Source organism: Carettochelys insculpta, chromosome 10, assembly GCF_033958435.1.
Source record: "Carettochelys insculpta isolate YL-2023 chromosome 10, ASM3395843v1, whole genome shotgun sequence".
NCBI classification, from domain to species: Eukaryota; Metazoa; Chordata; order Testudines; family Carettochelyidae; genus Carettochelys; species Carettochelys insculpta.
This window is the reverse complement of record NC_134146.1, coordinates 31,868,645-31,888,638: the sequence shown is the minus strand read 5'-3', so window position 1 is coordinate 31,888,638 and position 19,994 is coordinate 31,868,645. Positions and strand designations below refer to the sequence as shown.

Here is a 19,994-nt window from a genome sequence, read left to right as displayed (position 1 = left end):
ATAGAAAAAAACTACTGAGGTTGCAAATTGTATCAGGTAATGAAAAGATCACTGATTTAATTTACAAAAGTTACATTTTTCCTTATGAGGCAATCATGTTTGGTATGAGGACTAGAACTGGCAAACATTAATATCTTGAGTTCAAACAAGTTTTAGCCAAAGATATTTGGGTTAGTGAGTGGGATGCAGGAACTAATGACAACCATTCCAATGGTGAATTACTACCAATTAATATATTTTACAAAAGCTAGTGAAGAGTTTATGAATGTTTTTGCTTTCCTATCAAAGGCATTAAAATCTTTGTGATAAACTAAACATGAGATTGGGAATCAGGTTCTAATTGTCTCTGAAAATGACTGAACCCTGCGGCCACAGATGTTCACTTAACATCCACACTTTAGCTCTTCTTTCTATAATGTGAGCATACTATTAACATATTTGTTCAGGTAGTGGTTCTTACTTTCCTCTCCATTATCATAATCAACCCCAGGGTAAAAGAGAGAAATTGCGTCCCCTTTCCAACTACCTTCCCTCTAGCCATAAAGAGAAAGAAGGTGGTAATGACCCCTAAGCTGACAAATCTCACTAACAAGGGATTCATTCACATGTGTGAAATGACCAATATAAAAACATGATACTGTATATTAGATAGACAGTATCTGCTGCTATGTTTTAACTTGAGCACATAAGAGCATTACCTGTCTGCAGTCTTGATTGCGACCTGGGCTTTAGTAATAGCAGAAGCACATTCATCTATTTTCTTGTTTATCTTATCAAGTTTATCTTGCTGAGCTTTAAGTTTATGATTATTGATCTCAATTATGAGATTACATAATCTTTTAACTTCACTTTCCACTTTACTAGCCTTTTCAGAAACACACTCATAATCTGTCAATAAAGAAGTTTGAGAATTAGATTAAGCAAAAATACTAATTTTTAACAGATAGCAGTTTAATACTTTTACTAGGAGTACTGAATTAAAATTTTAGTCAGTTCACAGGACTATTATTTTCAGTGCTAAAACAAACACATTGGGTCTAAATTAGAGGTTTGCCAATATGCCTAGGTAAGAAAGCCCTTCTCGTGTAGACACAGGTTACATAATCAAAGAAATGCTTTTGTTGCATCCCCAAACAAAATCTTCACAAGCTAAAGCATTTATGCCCCTTTAGGAATATCACAAAAGGATACAATTCCTGCAGACATCACTATAATGGCCAAAGTTTCTAGAAATGTCTTGGCCACAATCCATTATTGCAGCACTGTCCCCGAGTGCATGATGTGGCTACATAAAATCCTTGCCAATAGGCTTCCAGACTGTATCATAAGCATTATATTTTACATACCTTTGAGTGTTATGGTTAGAAGAGGCTAGCACTGAAAGAACTAATAATGATCCCTTTTTCTATAGTTTTCCATACATTAACACTTTTTTGAACATCAGCAGAGCATATTTAGATACCACAGAATTCTGTGTTGAATGAAAAGCAATCTATGTCCAAAAAAGTGAAGAGTTTTTAATAAAAATAAAACCCTACCAAGAAGGGAGATGAACTCAGGTGAAAGAAACAGCCCAGTGCCCCTCCCACGTGGCCAGAGTCTATAGCCAGCTTTAGAGCTCTCATTAGACAGCCTACTTAATTTTTAATGATGAAATCTCTCCAGCTCCTTCAATTTCTTTACAGAGCTCCACACTTGAAGTCCATTCAGACTTACTACAATTGTACCCCTGACCCTCCTTCCCTAAATCTTAGGGTTATGAATCATATCCTGGCTGAATTCCAAGCTTCTGTAGTTTTGTTTGACAGGATAGCTAACCACCCTTTCAAGTTAACAAGATCTTCAAGCAGGATTAAATACCAAACTTCAACCACTTAGATATCCTTTGGTCACATTGGCTGTCCCTTAGTGTTTCCAGAGCTCACAAGCAACATGTAAAGAGCTTCAAGAAGTATAAGTAGTACCCAAAAGCTCTCCTGATATCTAGGGTATGTCTACACAGTGGATGCTATCTCGGGATACAGAAGTGCAGTAAACCCTCAATTTAATGGACTAATAGGGGGAGGGGCATCCATGAATGCTGAAAGTCTTTTAAAGCCGAAGGTTTACTGTATTTGCCATAATGAACCCCGACCCTCCCAAAATAAATGCCATAGACTCACGAGAGCTCCTGGAATGGCTGGGGCCACCGCTGCTGCAACTGCCATGCACTCCTCTGGCCACTCTAGTGGCCATGGTGGTGCTGGCTCCAGCAAGTCACCAGCATTTACTTTCTGGGGTGAGTAATGGGGTGGCAGCACTGGCAGACTGTTTGGTATTCCTGAAGTCCATTAAATTGGGGTCCAGTGAATTGAGGGCTTACTGTATCCCAAAATAGCTACCCACATCTAAGAAATGACCCATTGTCTCATAACAGTTTTTCAGACAATGGGTGCACTATTCCAGCATCCCTGTACACCACATCACAGGAAGAGTGCAGGGATGGCTCAAAATAGCACTTTATTTCTGTGTGTGGTGCTGTTTGACAGTGCCATATGCTGAAAAAGTCTATTTCAAAATTAGGCTGTCATGTAGACATAACCTAGGTGTGTAACCCCCATTCACCCCAAATGGCTGTGGCTTTGTGAAGATACTGGTAGAGACAGTGATTGACATGAAAATCAAACTATTTTGTTAACAAATATGAAGCTACCCTCCGTGTGTGTGTGTGTTTGCTCTTAAGAAAAATCTGCCAGTGATGCATCCAAATCGAAGACTCCCCCATCCCAAGTATGGGCTATGAGACAGAGTAGGAAGTAATAAGACAGTGAGATCCTAGAAATGGGAAGATTTTTTGTAAGCACTACTCAAAAACAAATTCAGATGTTGAGGAAATCAGTTCACTAGTGGAAGAGTACGTATTTCTTGGACCTTTAAAGAACTCTTCATGAGAGGATGGACAAATAATAAAGCCATGTTTTCAAAAAACATGAAATCCAAGAGAGCAGCCAAATAAATCCCAGCTGCTGTTAATCACAATTTTGTAGTTTTAAAGAAGTCATCAATATAATTGGTTACTGATTTGAGAGAATCCCCAGAACAATTTTCACTTAGATTTCAATGGGAGCTCCAAGATAATCACTTTTGAAAAATAAGGCCTCTTATTGAAGTTCCTACTTAGAAGCTAAATTTGAATGTATCATTTTTTAAAAAATCTTAGCCTAATTCTATAACAAATTTATTGCCTACTTAGAATAAAAACAAGCCAATAGCTCTGTGCAAGAGAGGGAAGGCATGTTTTCAAGTGAACACCAATTAGCAGATGAAAAAGAAATGAGGGATGGTTAGTAATGAGGTATTTCTATCTTCCATCAATACAATTTAGGGATACAAATCCATATGCATTCTCCATTACTGCCAGTAGTAATGCTCAAAAGAAGTATTTTGGCCATTCGGACATGCACACTTCTCTCATTAGGGATGTTAATGCTAACTGGCAGGGGCTGCAGTAGGCCACGGGGGGGTGCTCCAGCGTGACCAGAGCAGCTCCCCATCCATGGCAGCCAGCGGGGAAGGTGGAGTCAGGTGAGGCTGCTGCAGTCCAGGGTGGGCCACTGCACACAAGGACTGATTCAGCTGTTCTGTTACACCATATGCAGGGTTGCTTCAGCTCCCCACCAGTTTAACTGGTTAACTAGTTAAATGGGATTTTACATCCTTATCTCTTATACATAGTGAAACTTTCTAGTCCAGCACTCTTACGACCTGACTGGTGGCAGATGACAGAATTTGCCACACCATGGGAGGTCAATATTGTCTAGCACGTTACCAACACTTGCACTGCTAACTGGTTCTTAGAAGATATTTAGTAGTAAATTACAGTGAAATAACATCACAGAACACCGAGAATGAGGACTGGTGGCTGTAAGCAAATTTTATGGGACTGTGGAAAACTTGGCCACACCCATGACAAGTTGTCATCTGGCTAACAAAAATCATGTCAATTATGGATGTTGACAGACAAGAGAGTACCAAGCTGTAGTGTGTTTCTGTGAAGCCAGTGCCATGAAAGAGAAAAGATTAGAGGAGGAACTAGCAATTTGTTAACACATACTCCTTATTTTATACCAAACAAAAATGAAAATGATCATGCTTATTGTTTTGTTTCTTCAGTTAGAAATATGAAGCTGATCAAACATTCCTATATTTTAAGCAATAGGTTTCTTCATAAATATCAAAACGATATAATCTGTGTGTATTTTATAGTGAACAGATCTACCTACCTATCTATAAAAGAATAAAGTCCAGTGGATGTGATTAATTCAGTACAAAAACATAATCTCTCTAATTTTTTAGTCACTGTTTTCCTGGGTTAGGCACAGTTTCCTTGACAAAAATAGGTTCTGAATTGCTTGTGGTGATGTGCACAGCTTCTATCATATGAAGTGTTCTAAAGCTGAATTAAAGTAAAAATTACAAAAACACCAGCACAGATTTGACTTGTACTGTCAAAATGGATTAAGAAACTAACATTAATATACACCTGTAAAAATAAAAAAAATTTGTTTCACCATTTAAGTATGTTAGGTACAGCCAAGTTTTTGGCAGTAGAGTTCCTAAACGAGACGTGAAAATGAAACTGCAAAGTAATAGTAAGAAAAGGATTTTACCTGAAAGTATTCCTGTAAGACAGCACTGGAAGAGGAGAAGGTGCCTCAAAGATTTTCTTTTTGTTTTAATTATTGCTTAATCTGAATGAAAGTTCACCACAATCCTGACTGGTAAATTGACTATGGACTTTACTTTAGTTTGCATCTAGGACTAAAATAAAACATACCTTTTTTGAAAGTATTAAGGTTTTTTTCTAGCTGTTTCTGTTTGATTTTGTCAGGAGCAGCCGCAATTACGTTAGCCTCAAGTTCTTTAACCTGGACTTTCAAGTGAGCTTCTTGTTCTGATAAACTCTACAAAATAGAAGACTGTTAGAATATTTCCCTAAGAATGAAAAACTTCCCATGTTAGGAAGGAATGTAGGAGATGTAGAAGTTAATATGAGAATCTACTTTCATCCTTAAAGCAGGGAGGCAGTTAGCACCTCTCAGTAATAAACACATTTACCTGAATACTTGCAGTATACTTTTCTAAAGTGTTTCTCATTTCCTGGACACTTAGACGCAATTTAGCTATAACTTCTTCAAGCTTCACTCTCTCTTCTTGGTATTGCGTTGCTTTTATGGAATCCTTGTGAAGCTGAGATTCCATTTTATTGGCCTAAAATATAAATGTTATATGAAAATTATTGATATCCTTTATATACGATGGGAAGGAAGAATCAGTGTCACACATACAGAATGGGAAGAGACTGTCTGGGAATAACTACAGCAGAAAGGGATCTAAGGGTTATAGTGGACCACAAGCTAAATATGAGTCAACAGTGTGATGCTGTTGCAAAAAAGGCAAACATGATTCTGGGAGGCATTAGCAGGTGTGTTGTGAACAAGACACAAGAAGTCATTCTTCTGCTCTACTCTGCGCTGAGGTTAGGCCTCAGCTCGAGTATTGTGTCCAGTTCTGGGCACCGCGGTTCAAGAAAGATGTGGAGAAATTAGAGAGGGTCCAAAAAAGAGCAACAAGAATGATTAAAGGTCTGGAGAAAGTGACCTATGAAGAAAGGCTGAAAGAACTGGGCTTGTTTAGTTTGGAAAAGAGAAGACTTGGGGGGGGACATGATAGCGGTTTTCAAGTATCTAAAAGGGTATCATAAGAAGGAGGAAGAAAACTTGTTCTTCTTGGCGTCTGAGGATAGAGCAAGAGGGAATGGACTTAAACTGCAGCAAGGGAGGTTTAGGCTGGACAGTAGGAAAAAGTTCCTAACTGTCAGGGTGGTCAAACAGTGGAATAAATTGCCAAGGGAGGTTGTGGAATCTCAACTGCTGGAGATATTTAAGAACAGGTTAGATAGATGTCTATCAAGGACGGTTTAGAAAGTACTTGGTCCTGCCATGAGGGCAGGGGACTGGACTCAATGGGCTCTTGAGGTCCCTTCCAGTGCTAGTATTCTATGATATAGCAGAACCTCTTTAAGATGAGATTTACAACACTCAACTCTCTTTAAGATGAGATTTACAACAGCATGACCCCTACAATTTGTAATCTCCTAACAATAAAAGAACCTGAACACAAGACCTGGGACAACAGTTCAGGGAAAAACAAACAAAGATTGTTGCTGAGGAGGCACATTCAGACAGTAAACAGATAGAATAGTGAAAAAGGAGGAAACTGAAGACTTACTGGCAGAATATCTGGGGCAAGGAAGAGCGGTATTAAATAGATGGCACTAGAGAAATTTGACAAGGGAAGGTTGTAGAAGAGTTGGTGAGAAAATAGCAAAATTATTGTGGATGGGCTTCCCTGAGCTCCCTGTCCCCAGGTTGCCTTGGGGGACTCCCTATCACAGCGCGGCTGAGGGGCGAGTGGGGGAGGGGCAGGATGACGTTACAACCACAGAGGGGCTCTGCTCCCAGCCTGCCAGTCAGGCTCCCTGACAGCCAGCACCTGGGGCTCTTTGGTCCAGCAACATCCAGAATGAGGACTTGTCTATACACAGAATTGCACTGGTTTGTAACGAAGGCATTATTTCAAACCAATTAGTTGAACTAACTAAGTGACTGTGTGGACAACTATGTCTGTTTAAGCCAGGCTTATTTTGGTTTGGCTTAGAGTTGATTAGAAATATGTTTAAGATAAACTAAAACAAGAATCTCCAAGTGGTTTTGAAAAGCTGTAACTGAATTTGTGTAGATCTATCTATAGACAGCACCTTAGTTAAAATGATCTTCAGTCCAAAGATTTTTGTTAAAAAAAAAAACAAAAACAAAAAAAACCAACATCACAAGGCAGAACAGGACCTCAGGTAGAAAATGTGAAAAAAGCTAAAGATAAGGATTTAAGGAGCAACCAGATTCACGTGAGAGTAATAGAGACAGCAGAAGAAAACACATAATTTTCCATATTACGTCTCTTAGAATAAAAGAGCACAAGAGATGCATTAAAATCAGAGAAAAAGAATGCAGAGCCAGAGAATGGCAAATTATGGTTATTTAAAGGGAAACTGGAAAAAAAAACCCCTATTAGTAATAGTAGCTCCTCAATTGGCCATCAGTGTGGCCCACTCTAGATGCACGTGCACGAGGTTCTCAGAGCCATATATATGTTCACAGGCCTCCCATTCCCTCCAAGGGGCATAACCAAAAATCTATAAAAGGACTTTAAAATAAAACAAAAAAAATCATGTGAGCCACTGGAAAACAGACAGTAAAGATCTGGATAACCGAGTATACTGTACTTACCTTTTATAATAACTAGTCATTACAAGCTATTATAAAAGGTAAGTACAGTATACTCTGTTATCCAGATCTTAACTAACTGGAATTGTCAGTTAACCAGAATATTTAATTATCTGGAATGCATTTTCAATTGTAGTGTTTAGCGAATAAAGACAAGCTTATGGGTGATATACAGCACGTTTAAACTAAAAGCAAGAGAGCATGTTATGTATATTTCATACAGAGATAAAAGGAATCTTTGTACATCTGGGATTGGTCATGGATGCTGTGTATATATGCATGCAGAATAAAGTTTCACGTACAAGTAGTTTGTGTTAAGCATCCCACGCGTTCGGTTTCACATGTTACGAAAGCTTCCAACTGCCACCTACATGTAATGTTTGACAATGTCTGACCAATAGGTCTCTGTTAACTAGAATCCCCCATTCACAGACGTTTCCAATAGCAAATAGTATACTGTAACATTTTATTTCTTTCGAGTAGCTGTGTGGATTCCAATAAGTGATTGATCAGCAGCATCCATCTGGAAGGCGGGACAGGGGAATTTTGACTACTACTGATTAAACACCTTCAACTAACCAAATATGAGATTGGATCAGGCCAAAGCGATACGTGTTTCAAAGTAAAGGGATTACACCTTATAGTTGCCTTATAAGTTTCAGATAAGGGGGATGTTCTTGAAGCATACAGAAGATCTAAATTATGATCTAGTGGAGAGATCTTTGATATTTGGAGGGTTGATATATTGCTCTATGTGACAGATGTGTTATGCAATGTATCACTTTGATATTCTCCGAAACAAGACAATTTGACCTTTAGAAGCACCAGAGACCAAAAAGAGGGGAAGAAAAGGAAACCCATAAGGACAATCTGAAAGACTTTATCCATTCAATGTAATGTAACAGAGACCTTGAGGCATCCAGTATGTCGAGTTTCTCTCTTGGGAAGGAATGGGTTTTTGGAAAGAAAATGTGTAAATACATTTGTTCCAAACAAAGTGTAAAACAAACTTTGGGTTGATGTCAACATTACCTCATTCTGTGGAATGCTGAGTAAAGGCCAGTCCTGAGAGCTTAATTTGCTGGACACATCTGACTGATGTAATGGCAACTAAAAAAAAATCTGTCTTGAGAGTAAGGTGGTATAAATATCATTCAGAAAGATGCTACAAGGGGTGGTTCCTTAAAGCTTACAGGGACAATGCTGAGATCCCACACAGGAGGGTCTTCTCCTCCTGCAGGGTGAATGTGTAGTAACCCCTTTAGAAATCTAGATAGGAGATAAGAAAACTTTAACATGACTGCAAAGGAGAGTAGCATATTGATAATATTTCAAGGTAGACTGTGATGTAATATAATATGAATCCAAACTGTAGTCAAGAATTTTGGGTGTAGGGAATTTCAAGTGATCACGATTGCGTTGGACATCCTAAATCAAAATATTTTCCATTTAGAGGAATAAGTCTTCTTTTTGGAGAGTCTGCAACTTCATAGAGCATATCTCTTGTTTATGCTGGTAGGACTCAACCAACCAAATCCAGATTGTTACAGGTATTGACCTCACATCTTGATGAAATATCTTACGGTGGTTCTGGTATCATGTTCAGACAATCTGAGGCTGTGTCTACACGTGCCCCAAACTTCGAAATGGCCATGCAAATGGCCATTTCGAAGTTTACTAATGAAGCGCTGACATGCATATTCAGCGCTTTATTAGCATGCGGGCGGCAGCGGCGCTTCGAAATTGACGAGCCTTGCCGCCGCGCGGCACGTCCAGACGGGGCTCCTTTTCGAAAGGACGCCACCTTCTTCGAAGTCCCCTTATTCCCATAAGCTCACGGGAATAAGGGGACTTCGAAGTAGGTGGCGTGCTTTCGAAAAGGAGCCCCGTCTGGACGCGCCGCGCGGCTGCAAGGCTCGTCAATTTCGAAGCGCCGCTGCCGCCCGCATGCTAATGAAGCGCTGAATATGCATGTCAGCGCTTCATTAGTAAACTTCGAAATGGCCATTTGCATGGCCATTTTGAAGTTTGAGGCACGTGTAGACGTAGCCTGAAAGTGGTATGGAAGGCTGATTAGGCATTTTGAGATCTGCCAGCCTCCACAACTGTTTTGAGAAGTACAGATATCAGGATTGGCACAGCTGTATTTTGTCTGGTTTTACACATAACTTTCAGAATCAAGGGAATCAGTGGAAATGCATACATGAGACTTTGATCCATCCCATGGTTATGAGGAAGGTGCTGAATTTGTGCCTCCCCTGGAAGAGATTGGACTTTTCCATATGTTTGTATGGTAAGCAGTTCTAGTGATGAAATACAGCTTGAACCTCTCTAGTTTGGCACTCTCTGGTTCAGCAACATTTGTGGCCTGGCATGATTTTAGTTGGCCAGGTTTTCCACTTATGGGTGTGACCAAGTTTCCTGTGGTCACATAAAGTTGGTTTACAGCCACCTTTCCTTGTTCTCAGTGTTCTGTGCTGTTATTTAGCTCTAATTGACCCTTAAATATCTTCTAAGAGCCCATTAAGCAGTTGAAGTGTTGGAAATACTGCTAGTCGATATTGATTGCCCATGGTTCAGCACTGATCAGGTCTTGAGGAGGCCGGACTAGAGAGGTTCAACCTGCATTGGCTTGATTCAGGTCTTCAGATATCATGCATAGATGGCAATGGATTGTTTGCTAGGTTACTACTGACTCCTGAAAGATGGAGAACTGGCATTATCCCATGTTGTAAGCATCATGGATATAAGTTGATTGCCTCCTGACACATGGGTGATGTGGAGACACTTCCTTGTCTACAGAGGATACTACCATTGCTGAAGGCAGGTAGATGCCTCCTGCTTTCTTTGCTCTTGATGTTGACAAGGCTTATGATATGGGGTTGAGGTGAAGATGTCCAAACAATGGAATGCAATCCTGGAACAGTTAAATGGAATGCAGTGCATCAGCCATGCATGTGTAGGCTAAATAGTTCTGTGCCTCTACACTTCTCTCAGAACACCAAAGGCCTGCAGGCACAAAATTCAGCACATAGTTACAACACTGGCAACAGATCTTGTGTTCATGTCTGATGTATCCAGGGCTGCCTGTAGTGATGTTTTCGCTTCTACAGGATGAACCTCAGGTCCACCAGCCCGTGGTAGAATGACAGTAGTTGCTGCACCAGAGAGACCCTGGAACAGACAGCCACAAAGGAAGATGTTGCTGATGGCTGGGAGTGGGGCCAGCCCAGTAGGCCAGGAGCCCCCCAGGCCGCACACAGCAGAAGCCAGTGGGACTGGGGGACAGCAAAGCCCAGGAGAGAGAGTGTCCTCCTCTCCCCTCACCTGTAGTCTGACTTTCCTTGGTCTGGCAAATTCATGCTCAGAGCAAGTCAGATCCTGAAGATGCCAGACTTCTTGCTCTTCTGAAATGGTGCTTTTCAATACTATCAAGTCTTGCCAGAGTTTAGTTAAAAAGGAATGTAACTTAATTTATAAATGCAGATTACCATGCCTTAGTTGCAGTGATGCAGATGAACAGATCTTTCTTACAAATAAATCCAGCCCCTAAAGATCTTTATCTTTTTGGTTGCTCACAGTATGGCATACTGGTTCCAATCAATGATTTATCTTGTTTTCATCTACATATCTGACAATTCTGTTCCTTATCAGAGTTTCAGCCAAACTGTCTAGTACTGAAGTTAGTCTAGTTGGTCTTGTGGACTGCAGAAAACTTGAACAACCTGTGTGTCGCAGAATTAAAATATGAATCTAAAAAACTAAAGCTTCTGTCTTGGCTTCTCAAGGTTATAAATGACTGTTCTCTTGCACAACATTTCCTTATTTTAAGTTCATCCCTTCAACTAGTTTCTTCTTTCAATCAATCTCACAGCTGTTAAAGAGGAAGCCTAATAATCTGTCAATAAGAAGGTACACTCATCCCTCGCTATACGAGAACAATTGGTCCTCAACTTTCTGCTCGCAGGCAAAAGCTTGTAAGAGGGATACTAAACTACCATTAAAATACAATGTAAAAGTCTCTGATTGGTTCCTAGCGCTCAGGAAAGGAGTGGCAGCATGTGGCACGGCTTTTGAAAGATAAGTGAATTGTGGGTAGGGGGGGAGGGTTAAAGGCTGGGGGCAGTTTGGGGCCATCAGTGGGAGGGAAAGTTAAAATCTGGTGGTGATCTGGGTTTATGGGGTGACTGGGGAGTGTGTGTGTGCAGACTGCGTCCGTGGGGCAGGTGAGGGGATGAAGGCTGCTGCAGGTTGAGTGTGCGGGCCCGCAGGGGGAGTCGGGCTGTGGCATCTGAGGTCTGCGAAGCCAGCGGCAGGGGGTGAGGCTGTCACGGGTTGGTGCTGCAGCGCATCAGGCTGCTGTGTGTTAGAGCTGGCTGTGGGTTGGTGCTGTGGGGCCGGTGCAGGGAAAAGCTGCTGCAGGTTTGTGCCATGGGGCTGGTGTGTGTGTGGCTGCCGCGGGTTGGTGCTGTGGGGCTGGCTGCCACGGGTTGGGGCCATGAGGCCAGCAGAGGGTAAAGCTGCTGCGAGTTTGTGCTGCGTGTGCGCGCGCGTGCACACACTGCAGGGCCGGTGGGGGATCTGCCTGCCAGAGGTTGGGGCTGTGGGTCAGGCTGCTGCGGGGCTGTCAGGGGTGTTAAACCTGCGGCAGGTTGGGTCTGCGGACCAGTGGGAGAGTCAGACTACAGCAGAGGCGCAGGGAGGGCGTTAGGCTCATCTTAGTGGGGGGAGTTCATTTGTCTAGTGAACTAAGGTAAGTAAATGTGTCCCTCGTTTAAGCGAGTACTTGTAAGTAAAGTACTTGTTTAACAAGGGATGAGTGTATAAGGAATCACATATTCATATGCAGATAAAGCAGTGTAACATCTATAAACACAACAGAAGAGTAGAATTATGCAACTATCAATGTTATGTGAAATATACAAATCTCATTAATAGTATCAGGTTTATTCAGTCTTTTTCAGAAAGGTATAGCATTGATTGTTTACATATTGCTTACTAATGTTAACTTCCATCTGCACAAAAGTCTAAAAATATCAGTGTAAATAAAGAGAAATTTTGAAAAAACATTTTTCTATGTGCAATTATGAACTAACCTCTTCCTCTGAAATTTCAGCCACAATGGAGGATCCCATTCTACCTTTCATTACTTTAAGTCCACCTCCACTCATTGTTCCTAAAGAAGGGTAAGGGAAAGAAGTCAGTAAGCTAATTTCAATTTGCTATCCAAAAATAAAACCTTGTAAATATGAATTTGTTTTAAATACCTGACTGTTCTATGATCTGTCCTTGCAAAGTTACAACTCTCCATCTTTTGTCCTTTTGGAAGGCTACTCTGATAGCCTGATCCAAGTTATTGGCTACTAGAGTATCACGTAGTGCAAAGTAAAAGGCTTGGCGAATCTTTTCATCTTTTACTTTCACCATATCAAAGAGACGAGGAGTGTTTTCTGGAGTCTGAATTTTATTCATACTTTTTTCCCATACTTTCATCTGTATAGAAGAAGAGGACACTCAGTAAGTAAAACAACATTTTAATATTCTAAAGATAACTAATGCCTGCCAGCATACACATTAGTTCCCAGCACTATACTGTTGTAGATTCCTCAGAAGAATGCCAGTGGACATTATTTAATATTACCAAAGAGACATCTGCTCACTTGCAAGATAAAAAAACCCAGAGAGACAGATCACAATATAAGGGGAGCAAATACCATGATTTAGTTTCAGAAAACCAATACTTACTTTGTCCAAGCCTATAAATGTAGCAACTCCAATTCCTTGACTCTTCAAGAAATTCACGCATTCCTGAGCTGTATCAATTGTATCTACAACAATGTAGTCTAAAGCACCACAAGATGATGAAATAGCAACATCATACTTTTCATCAATAGCACCCAAGTCTCCCTAGTAATAGACATATAAAGCAGAGACAGTTATGTTGGTTAGTATAATAATTAATAGTAATACCTTTCTTTTTCTAGGTACTAGTAGGAGGATGACAAACAACATGTTAACACAATGTGAAACGTATGCATTTTATTTTACGTATACCTGACATTTTCTCATCCTGTCTTCAGAGTTCACGATGCTTGTGAAATGTGGAAATTAACCTTTGAGAATTCCTGTTATCAGTGCTACAGATCACTATTTACATATTTTTAATGTACCCGTTATTAAGGTATGGTGGAGCAAATACTTAGTACTTACATAGCAGTTTATATGTTAAAAACAACGTACAAAGATCTGATTAAAGGAATAATGATTGATGTTCCAGACAAAGATAATTTAGCGTGGAGTATCAGACTCAAGTTTTAGTGTGTAAATGTGACCTACTGGATAGAACACTGTGGACTAGGGAGATCAAGGTTCCATTCCCTGTTCTTCCAGTGGCCTGCTGGGTGATCTTGGGCAAATCAGTCAACCTTTGTGCCTAGGTTTCTCCATCTGCAAACTGGGGATAGTGACATGGTTTCAAAGCACTTTGAGATCTGCAGATAAAAGCTAGGTATACGAGCTAGGTATTAGTATTTATCGAAGGTGGAAAGTAACAAAGCAGAAATACTTAGTCACACTATTCAAGTATGTCTCTTTTTGGAATTTGTACTTAAGTAAAATATTCATTTTTTTAAAGATACTTCAACTTTCAACCAAAATTTTTTTTAAAAGGAAAAAAATTGTATTTCTTACTCCACTAACATTTCCAGAAGTGCTTAGTTACGTGCTACTTTCATCACCCTATTGCGCTCACACACCTTATAGACTAACAGATATTTTGGAGCATAAGCCAGCATTCTGATGTGTGCAAAGCATCCAATTGTCATGCAGTGATTTTTAAAAAAAAAAAAAAACCCATCAACAAGCACAATGACCTTGCCAATAAAGAAAACTTTTAAAAGCTACATCAACACATTTTCATTCAAAATAGTATCTACTCAGGTGGGAAGCCTCAAGCCTTGCAGGTGGATCTGGCGTGTGGGGGAGTAGTATGGTGTTGCACAATGCCACTCACCCTCGTGCTGGCTGGGGGAATGGAGTGCTGGAAGCTATTCAAGGGAGGGTTTTCCCACTGCCCCTATTGTGCAGATTTTGCCCAAAAAAAGCAGAGGAGGGCACCACCTGGGAGTGGCAGGGAGCACAGAGCCAGGTAAGTGCTCCCCCTCCCCCACGGCCAGCCCCTGCATCCCCATCCCTCTTGCTCCTCCACTCCCAGCCTACCCCAGCATCCTGTCTCGCACCCATTTAATTAACTGCTAAGTTTCACCGGTTAACTGATTAAACAGGTGGTGGTGGCAAGGAGGTGGTTGGGGGTACCCCTGCTTGCAGAACTCTGGGGACCAGAGCTGCTCTGGCCCAGCCGGAGCATCACTGCCTGTGGCACTGGTGTGGGTAGAGGGTGCTATAGCATGGCTAGAGCAACCCACATTGGTAGCAACCTGGCCTGGGAGTGCTCCTAGCCTGGCTGGAGCAGCCCCCATCCATGGTAGTCCGAGGTGTGCTGCAGAGCAGGGTGCTTCAGCCACGTTGAAGCAGCCCCGGTCCTGGAGCACTCCCTGCTGGTAATTTCTATAATTTGACTCCTGTATTTAATATGGCCACTGTTTAGCTTTATAAATGATGGCTGCGACAATATTTAAATTCCAGAATTGAAATATAAATGTATAGTACATGTGTGTAGATAGTATATAATACATACACACATACAAACGTGTGTGGATGTGTAACTGGTTGGATAACTGTTCAAAGAAACAGATAACTGTTCACTGTTTTTTCTCCTCTCTTGATTTATACTACTGATAGTGCGCCATTTCCACCCTGACTGAATAGACCTTGTCAGCTCTGCCCTCCCTTTTACTGGGACCCCACTCTTTAAATACTCCTCTGAACCACACCTTCAACTCTTGCAACTGATAAAGCAGATCTTTGCCCACAAAAGCTTATGCTCCAAAATATCTGTTAGTCTATAAGGTGCAACAGAACTTCTTCTTGTTGTTAAAGATACAGATAACATGGCTACCTCTCTGATACTGTTCACTCAAAGTAGTAATTAATGGCTCACACTCATGCTAGAAGGGCATAACAAATGGGGCTCCAAAGGGTCAGTTTTGGGGCCAGTTCTGTTCAATATGCTCATCAATGATTTAGAGAATACCATGGAGAGTATACTTATCAAGTTGGCAGACGTTACCAAAATGGGAGGGGTTGCAAGTGCTTTGAAGGACAGGGTCAGAATTCAAAATGGTCTGGACAAACTGGAAAAACAGTCTAAGGAAAATAGGATGTAATTCAGTACGGACAAATGCAAAGCATTCACTAAGGGAGGAACAATCTGTTTCACACATACAAAATGGGAAGTGACACCCTAGGATAGAGTACTGCAGTATGAGTCAACAATGTGACACTGTTGTAAAAAAAAGAGAAGTTACTCACCTGTGTAGTAATGATGGTTCTTCGAGATGTGTCCCCGTGGGTGCTCCACCGTAGGCGTCGGGCTCGCCCCGGTGCTGCAGCTCGGAAAATCTTCAGCAGTCTCCGTCGGGTTGCGCATGCGCCGATGCGCGTTGGCTCTTCGTGCGCTTACGGTCACGTGTGCAATCCGGTCCCCGCCAGTTCCTGATCAACCGCTCCGGACATCTCTGAAAAACACAAACAGAGCTCCGAAGTGGGGAGGAACGGGTGGGTAGTGGAGCACCCACCGGGACACATCTCGAAGAACCATCGTTACTACACAGGTGAGTAACTTCTCTTTGTTCTTCGAGTGGTCCCCATGGGTGTTCCACCGTAGGTGACTACCCAGCAGTAACCCCCCCGCCCCCCGAAAAAGGAGGTGGGTACCCGATTTATGCACAGCTTGCCCTTGAAAGGACTGCTGTCGACAGGCGTGTATCCTCATCAAGCATCCTGTGCATGGCGTAGTGCTTGGCGAAAGTGTCGTAGGAAGACCACGTTGCCGCTCTGCAGATGTCTCTCAGCGCGATTCCCTTGAAGAAGGCTGTCGACGCCGCTGTCGCTCTAGTGGAGTGGGCCCTGGGCGGAACTAGCAGAGGAGTCTTGCGAAGCTTGTAACAGTCTTATGCATGACACAATGTGATTTGAAATCCTCTGCGAAGATAGGGCTTCCCCTTTTGACCTGGATGCAATGGACACCAGGAGTCTGTCCGTTTTCTGGAAAGGCTTAGTTCTAGCGATGTAGAAGGCCAGCGCCCTTCTTACGTCCAATAAGTGCAACCGTGCCTCTTTACTCAAATTGTGAGGCTTAGGATAGAACGAGGGCAATACTATGGGTTCGTTAATGTGAAAATCTGAAGAGACCTTTGGAACGAAGGCTGGGTGCAAACGTAAGACCACCACCTCCTTTGAGAATACCATGCAGGGTGGTGTGGACATTATGGCTGCGAGCTCGCTCACCCTGCGAGCTGACATGATTGCCAGCAGGAAAGTCGTTTTCATGGTAAGTAGCCGAAGGGGAACCGTAGCCAATGGCTCAAAGGGCAGTCCCGAAATCGTGTGTAGAACCAAGTCTAAACTCCATGATGGCGGTATTGGTTTCCGAGGGGGTACAGGTTTACCAACCCCTTTAAGGGAGTGTGTGACAAAAGGATGGACGAATATAGTTGATCCCTCCTCTTCATGTCGAAAAGCTGATATAGCCGCAAGATGAACCTTTATGGAGGATAGAGAGAGCCCCTTTTGTTTGAGTTGTAGCAGGTAGTCCAGAATCATAGGTATAGGGGAGTCCAGAGGTGTCAATTGCTTGGAAGAGCACCAAGCGGAAAAACGCGACCATTTGTGCTCATAAGTCTTTCTGGTAGAAGTCCTCCGACTACACTCCAGGACTTGCTGCACTCCCTCTGAACATGTAGTCTCTAGGGCGCTGAGCCATGGATTAACCTTGCTTGTAGCCAAAGTCTCTGCAGGTGCAGATGCAGTATTGACCCTCGAGCCTGTGTGAGAAGGTCCGGTACTGTCGGTAGGGGAAATGGCTGGTGCTGTGCCATGCGTAGAAGCAGTGGGAACCATTGTTGCCAATCTCAGGTCGGGACTACGAGTATTATGAGTGCTCTCTCCCTTTTGGCTTTCTCCAAGACCTTGTGTATGAGTGTTGTGGGAGAGAACGCATAGAGTAGAGGGCCCTTCCATGGGATCATGAAGGCATCCCCCAATGATCCCTGTCCCATGCCCGCTCTGGAGCAGTATCGGAGACATTTCTTGTTGTCGTGAGTGGCGAACAAGTCGATTTGGGGAAACCCCCATCTGCAGAACACGTGGTGAAGCAGGTCTGAACGAATCTGCCACTCGTGTGTGGGCGCAAAGTGTCTGCTGAGTTGGTCCGCCTTTACGTTGTGGACACCCAGTAAGTATGAAACTCTTATGGTTATATTGTTGGCAATGCACCAGTTCCACAACCGGACAGCCTCTGCACAGAGTGCACGAGATCTGGCCCCCCCCTTGTCGGTTTATATAAAACATGGTGGTGGTGTTGTCGGTATTTACGCCAACTACTTTTCCGCACAGATAATTCCGAAAATGCCTGCACGCTTTGAACACTGCTCTGAGTTCTAGTATGTTTATATGCAGTGTCTTCTCTACAGGGGACCATAAACCTTGAGTGGCTTTGTTGTCCATGTGTGCCCCCCATCCTGTATGGGATGCATCTGTTGTAACGAAAACAGTAATTTGTGGTTGGCGGAAAGGCACCCCTGTTAGTAGATTCTTGGGGTTTGCCCACCATGTTAGTGACCTTCGCGCCTCCGTTGTGAGTGTTACCATCTTGTGAACGGTATGGGTTGATGGTTTGTATACAGTCGCCAACCAATGCTGCAGTCCTCGCATGTGTAGTCTGGCGTTTTGTACCGCAACCGTGGTGGTCGCCATGTGTCCCAGTAACTGTAAGCACGTTAGGACTGAGACAATGGAGCTGTATGTTATTAGTTGTACTAGAGACTCGATGGCGCAAAAACAGGCATCGGGCAAATATACCCTTGACGTGACAGAGTATATCCGAGTCCCTATAAATTCTATATTTTGTGTGGGGTCGGTCTTTGACTTTGAGAAATTGATGATGAGGCCCAGTGAGGTAAATGTGTTAGTGGTGATGTGTATCATCTACAATACCTCTGCCTGGGAAGTTCCCTTTATCAGGCAATCATCCAGGTACGGGAAGATGAAGACGCCCTGTCTGTGCAGGTATGCTGACATGACCAATAGGGTCTTGGTGAAAAAACTCTGGGTGCCGAAGAGAGACCGAATGGAAGGACTCCGTACTGAAAATGATCTGTGCCTACGATGAACCGGAGGAAGCGCCTGTGCGCTGGATGAATTATGATATGAAAATACACATCCTGTAAGTCGAGGGCTGCAAACCAATCTCCATCGTCTAGTGCCGTGATTACTGAAGCCATCGTAGTCATTTTGAAGCGTTGTTTGCGCAGATATTGGTTGAGGGCCCGTAGATCCAAAATGGGTCTCCAACCTCCTGTCTTCTTCTCTGTCAGGAAGTACCTGGAGTAGAAACCTTTGCCCTGAAATTGCTCTGGTACTCTCTCCACCGCCCCTATGAACAGGAGGTGGTCCACCTCCCGCCTTAGCTCCGTGAGGTGAGAGGGGTCCCTGAGAAGGGGCACGGTGGGACGATTTGGTGGTGATAATGATTGAAAGGGGATCGTGTACCCCGTGGCTATAATCTCCAATACCCACTTGTCCGAAGTGATGCTTTTCCATTGTGGGTAGAATGGCTTGAGTCGATGATGGAACATATGCTGAGATTGGCACTGATAGACGGTCTTGGTTTCGCGACCCTCGACATACCCATCAAACCTGCTGTCTTATATTCTGCCCTGAAGAGGCATGGCCTTGTTGAGGTCGACATCTAGGGGCCTTGTACTGTGGTGGCTGTTGATGACGCCCCTGGTCACACCCCTGTTGAAAATGGGTATGTTGCGGTTAGTAACTATAATGGCGTTGTTGAGGATAAAACTTTTTTCTTCTGTATGGTGGGGTATATCTCCCCAAAGTCCAAAGTGTCGCTCTGGAGTCTTTACTAGAGTGCAAGACTGAGTCAGTTGATTCGGTGAATAATTTCATTTTGTCAAAGGGAAGGTCTGCTATTTTTACTTGCAGTTCCTTGGGAATGCCTGAGGTGTGGAGCCATGACTCCCTGCACATTACCACCGCAGTGGCTATGGCACGAGCCACTGTGTCCACTACGTCTAAGGCAATCTGGACTCCTGCTCGAGAAGCTGCGTATCCTTCTTGTACGATTGCCTTAAGGACCGGCTTCTTATCCTCCGGGAGGAAGTCCATGAGAGCGGTAAGCTTAGAGTAATTGTCGAAATTGTGGTTCAACAAATGGGCAGCGTAGTTAGCCATGCGAAGCAACAGGGTAGATGATGAGTAAGCCTTTCTACCGAGGAGGTCCAGTTTCTTTATATCCTTGTCCAGTCCCCCAGATTTATACTGGGACGTTTTGGCTCTATGTTGAGAGGATTCAACCACTAGCGAATTTGGCTGTGGATGACTGAACAAAAACTCCATGCATTTGGCAGGGACGAAATACTTTTTATCTGCCCTTTTGTTGGTAGGAGGAGTGGAGGCTGGAGTCTGCCATATGTTAGTGGCTGCCTCCATAATTGCATCGTCCAATGGTATGGCTATTTTAGAAGAAGAAGA

The 19,994-nt window shown here is 42.9% G+C and overlaps 1 protein-coding gene across 3 annotated transcripts in view; it reads right to left on the bottom strand.

The window, feature by feature from the left end:
• The window catches only part of SMC4 (structural maintenance of chromosomes 4), a 147,074-nt gene that overhangs the window by 44,805 nt on the left and 82,275 nt on the right, over window positions 1-19,994 (bottom strand). For all 3 annotated transcript variants that reach the window (XM_075003705.1, XM_075003709.1, XM_075003708.1), the window contains 6 exons: window positions 13,071-13,232; window positions 12,593-12,818; window positions 12,422-12,501; window positions 5,098-5,250; window positions 4,817-4,943; window positions 699-888 (listed from right to left, as the gene is read on the bottom strand). In XM_075003705.1, the coding sequence (XP_074859806.1) occupies window positions 699-888; window positions 4,817-4,943; window positions 5,098-5,250; window positions 12,422-12,501; window positions 12,593-12,818; window positions 13,071-13,232 (938 nt within the window). The remainder of the gene's footprint in view (window positions 1-698; window positions 889-4,816; window positions 4,944-5,097; window positions 5,251-12,421; window positions 12,502-12,592; window positions 12,819-13,070; window positions 13,233-19,994) is intronic.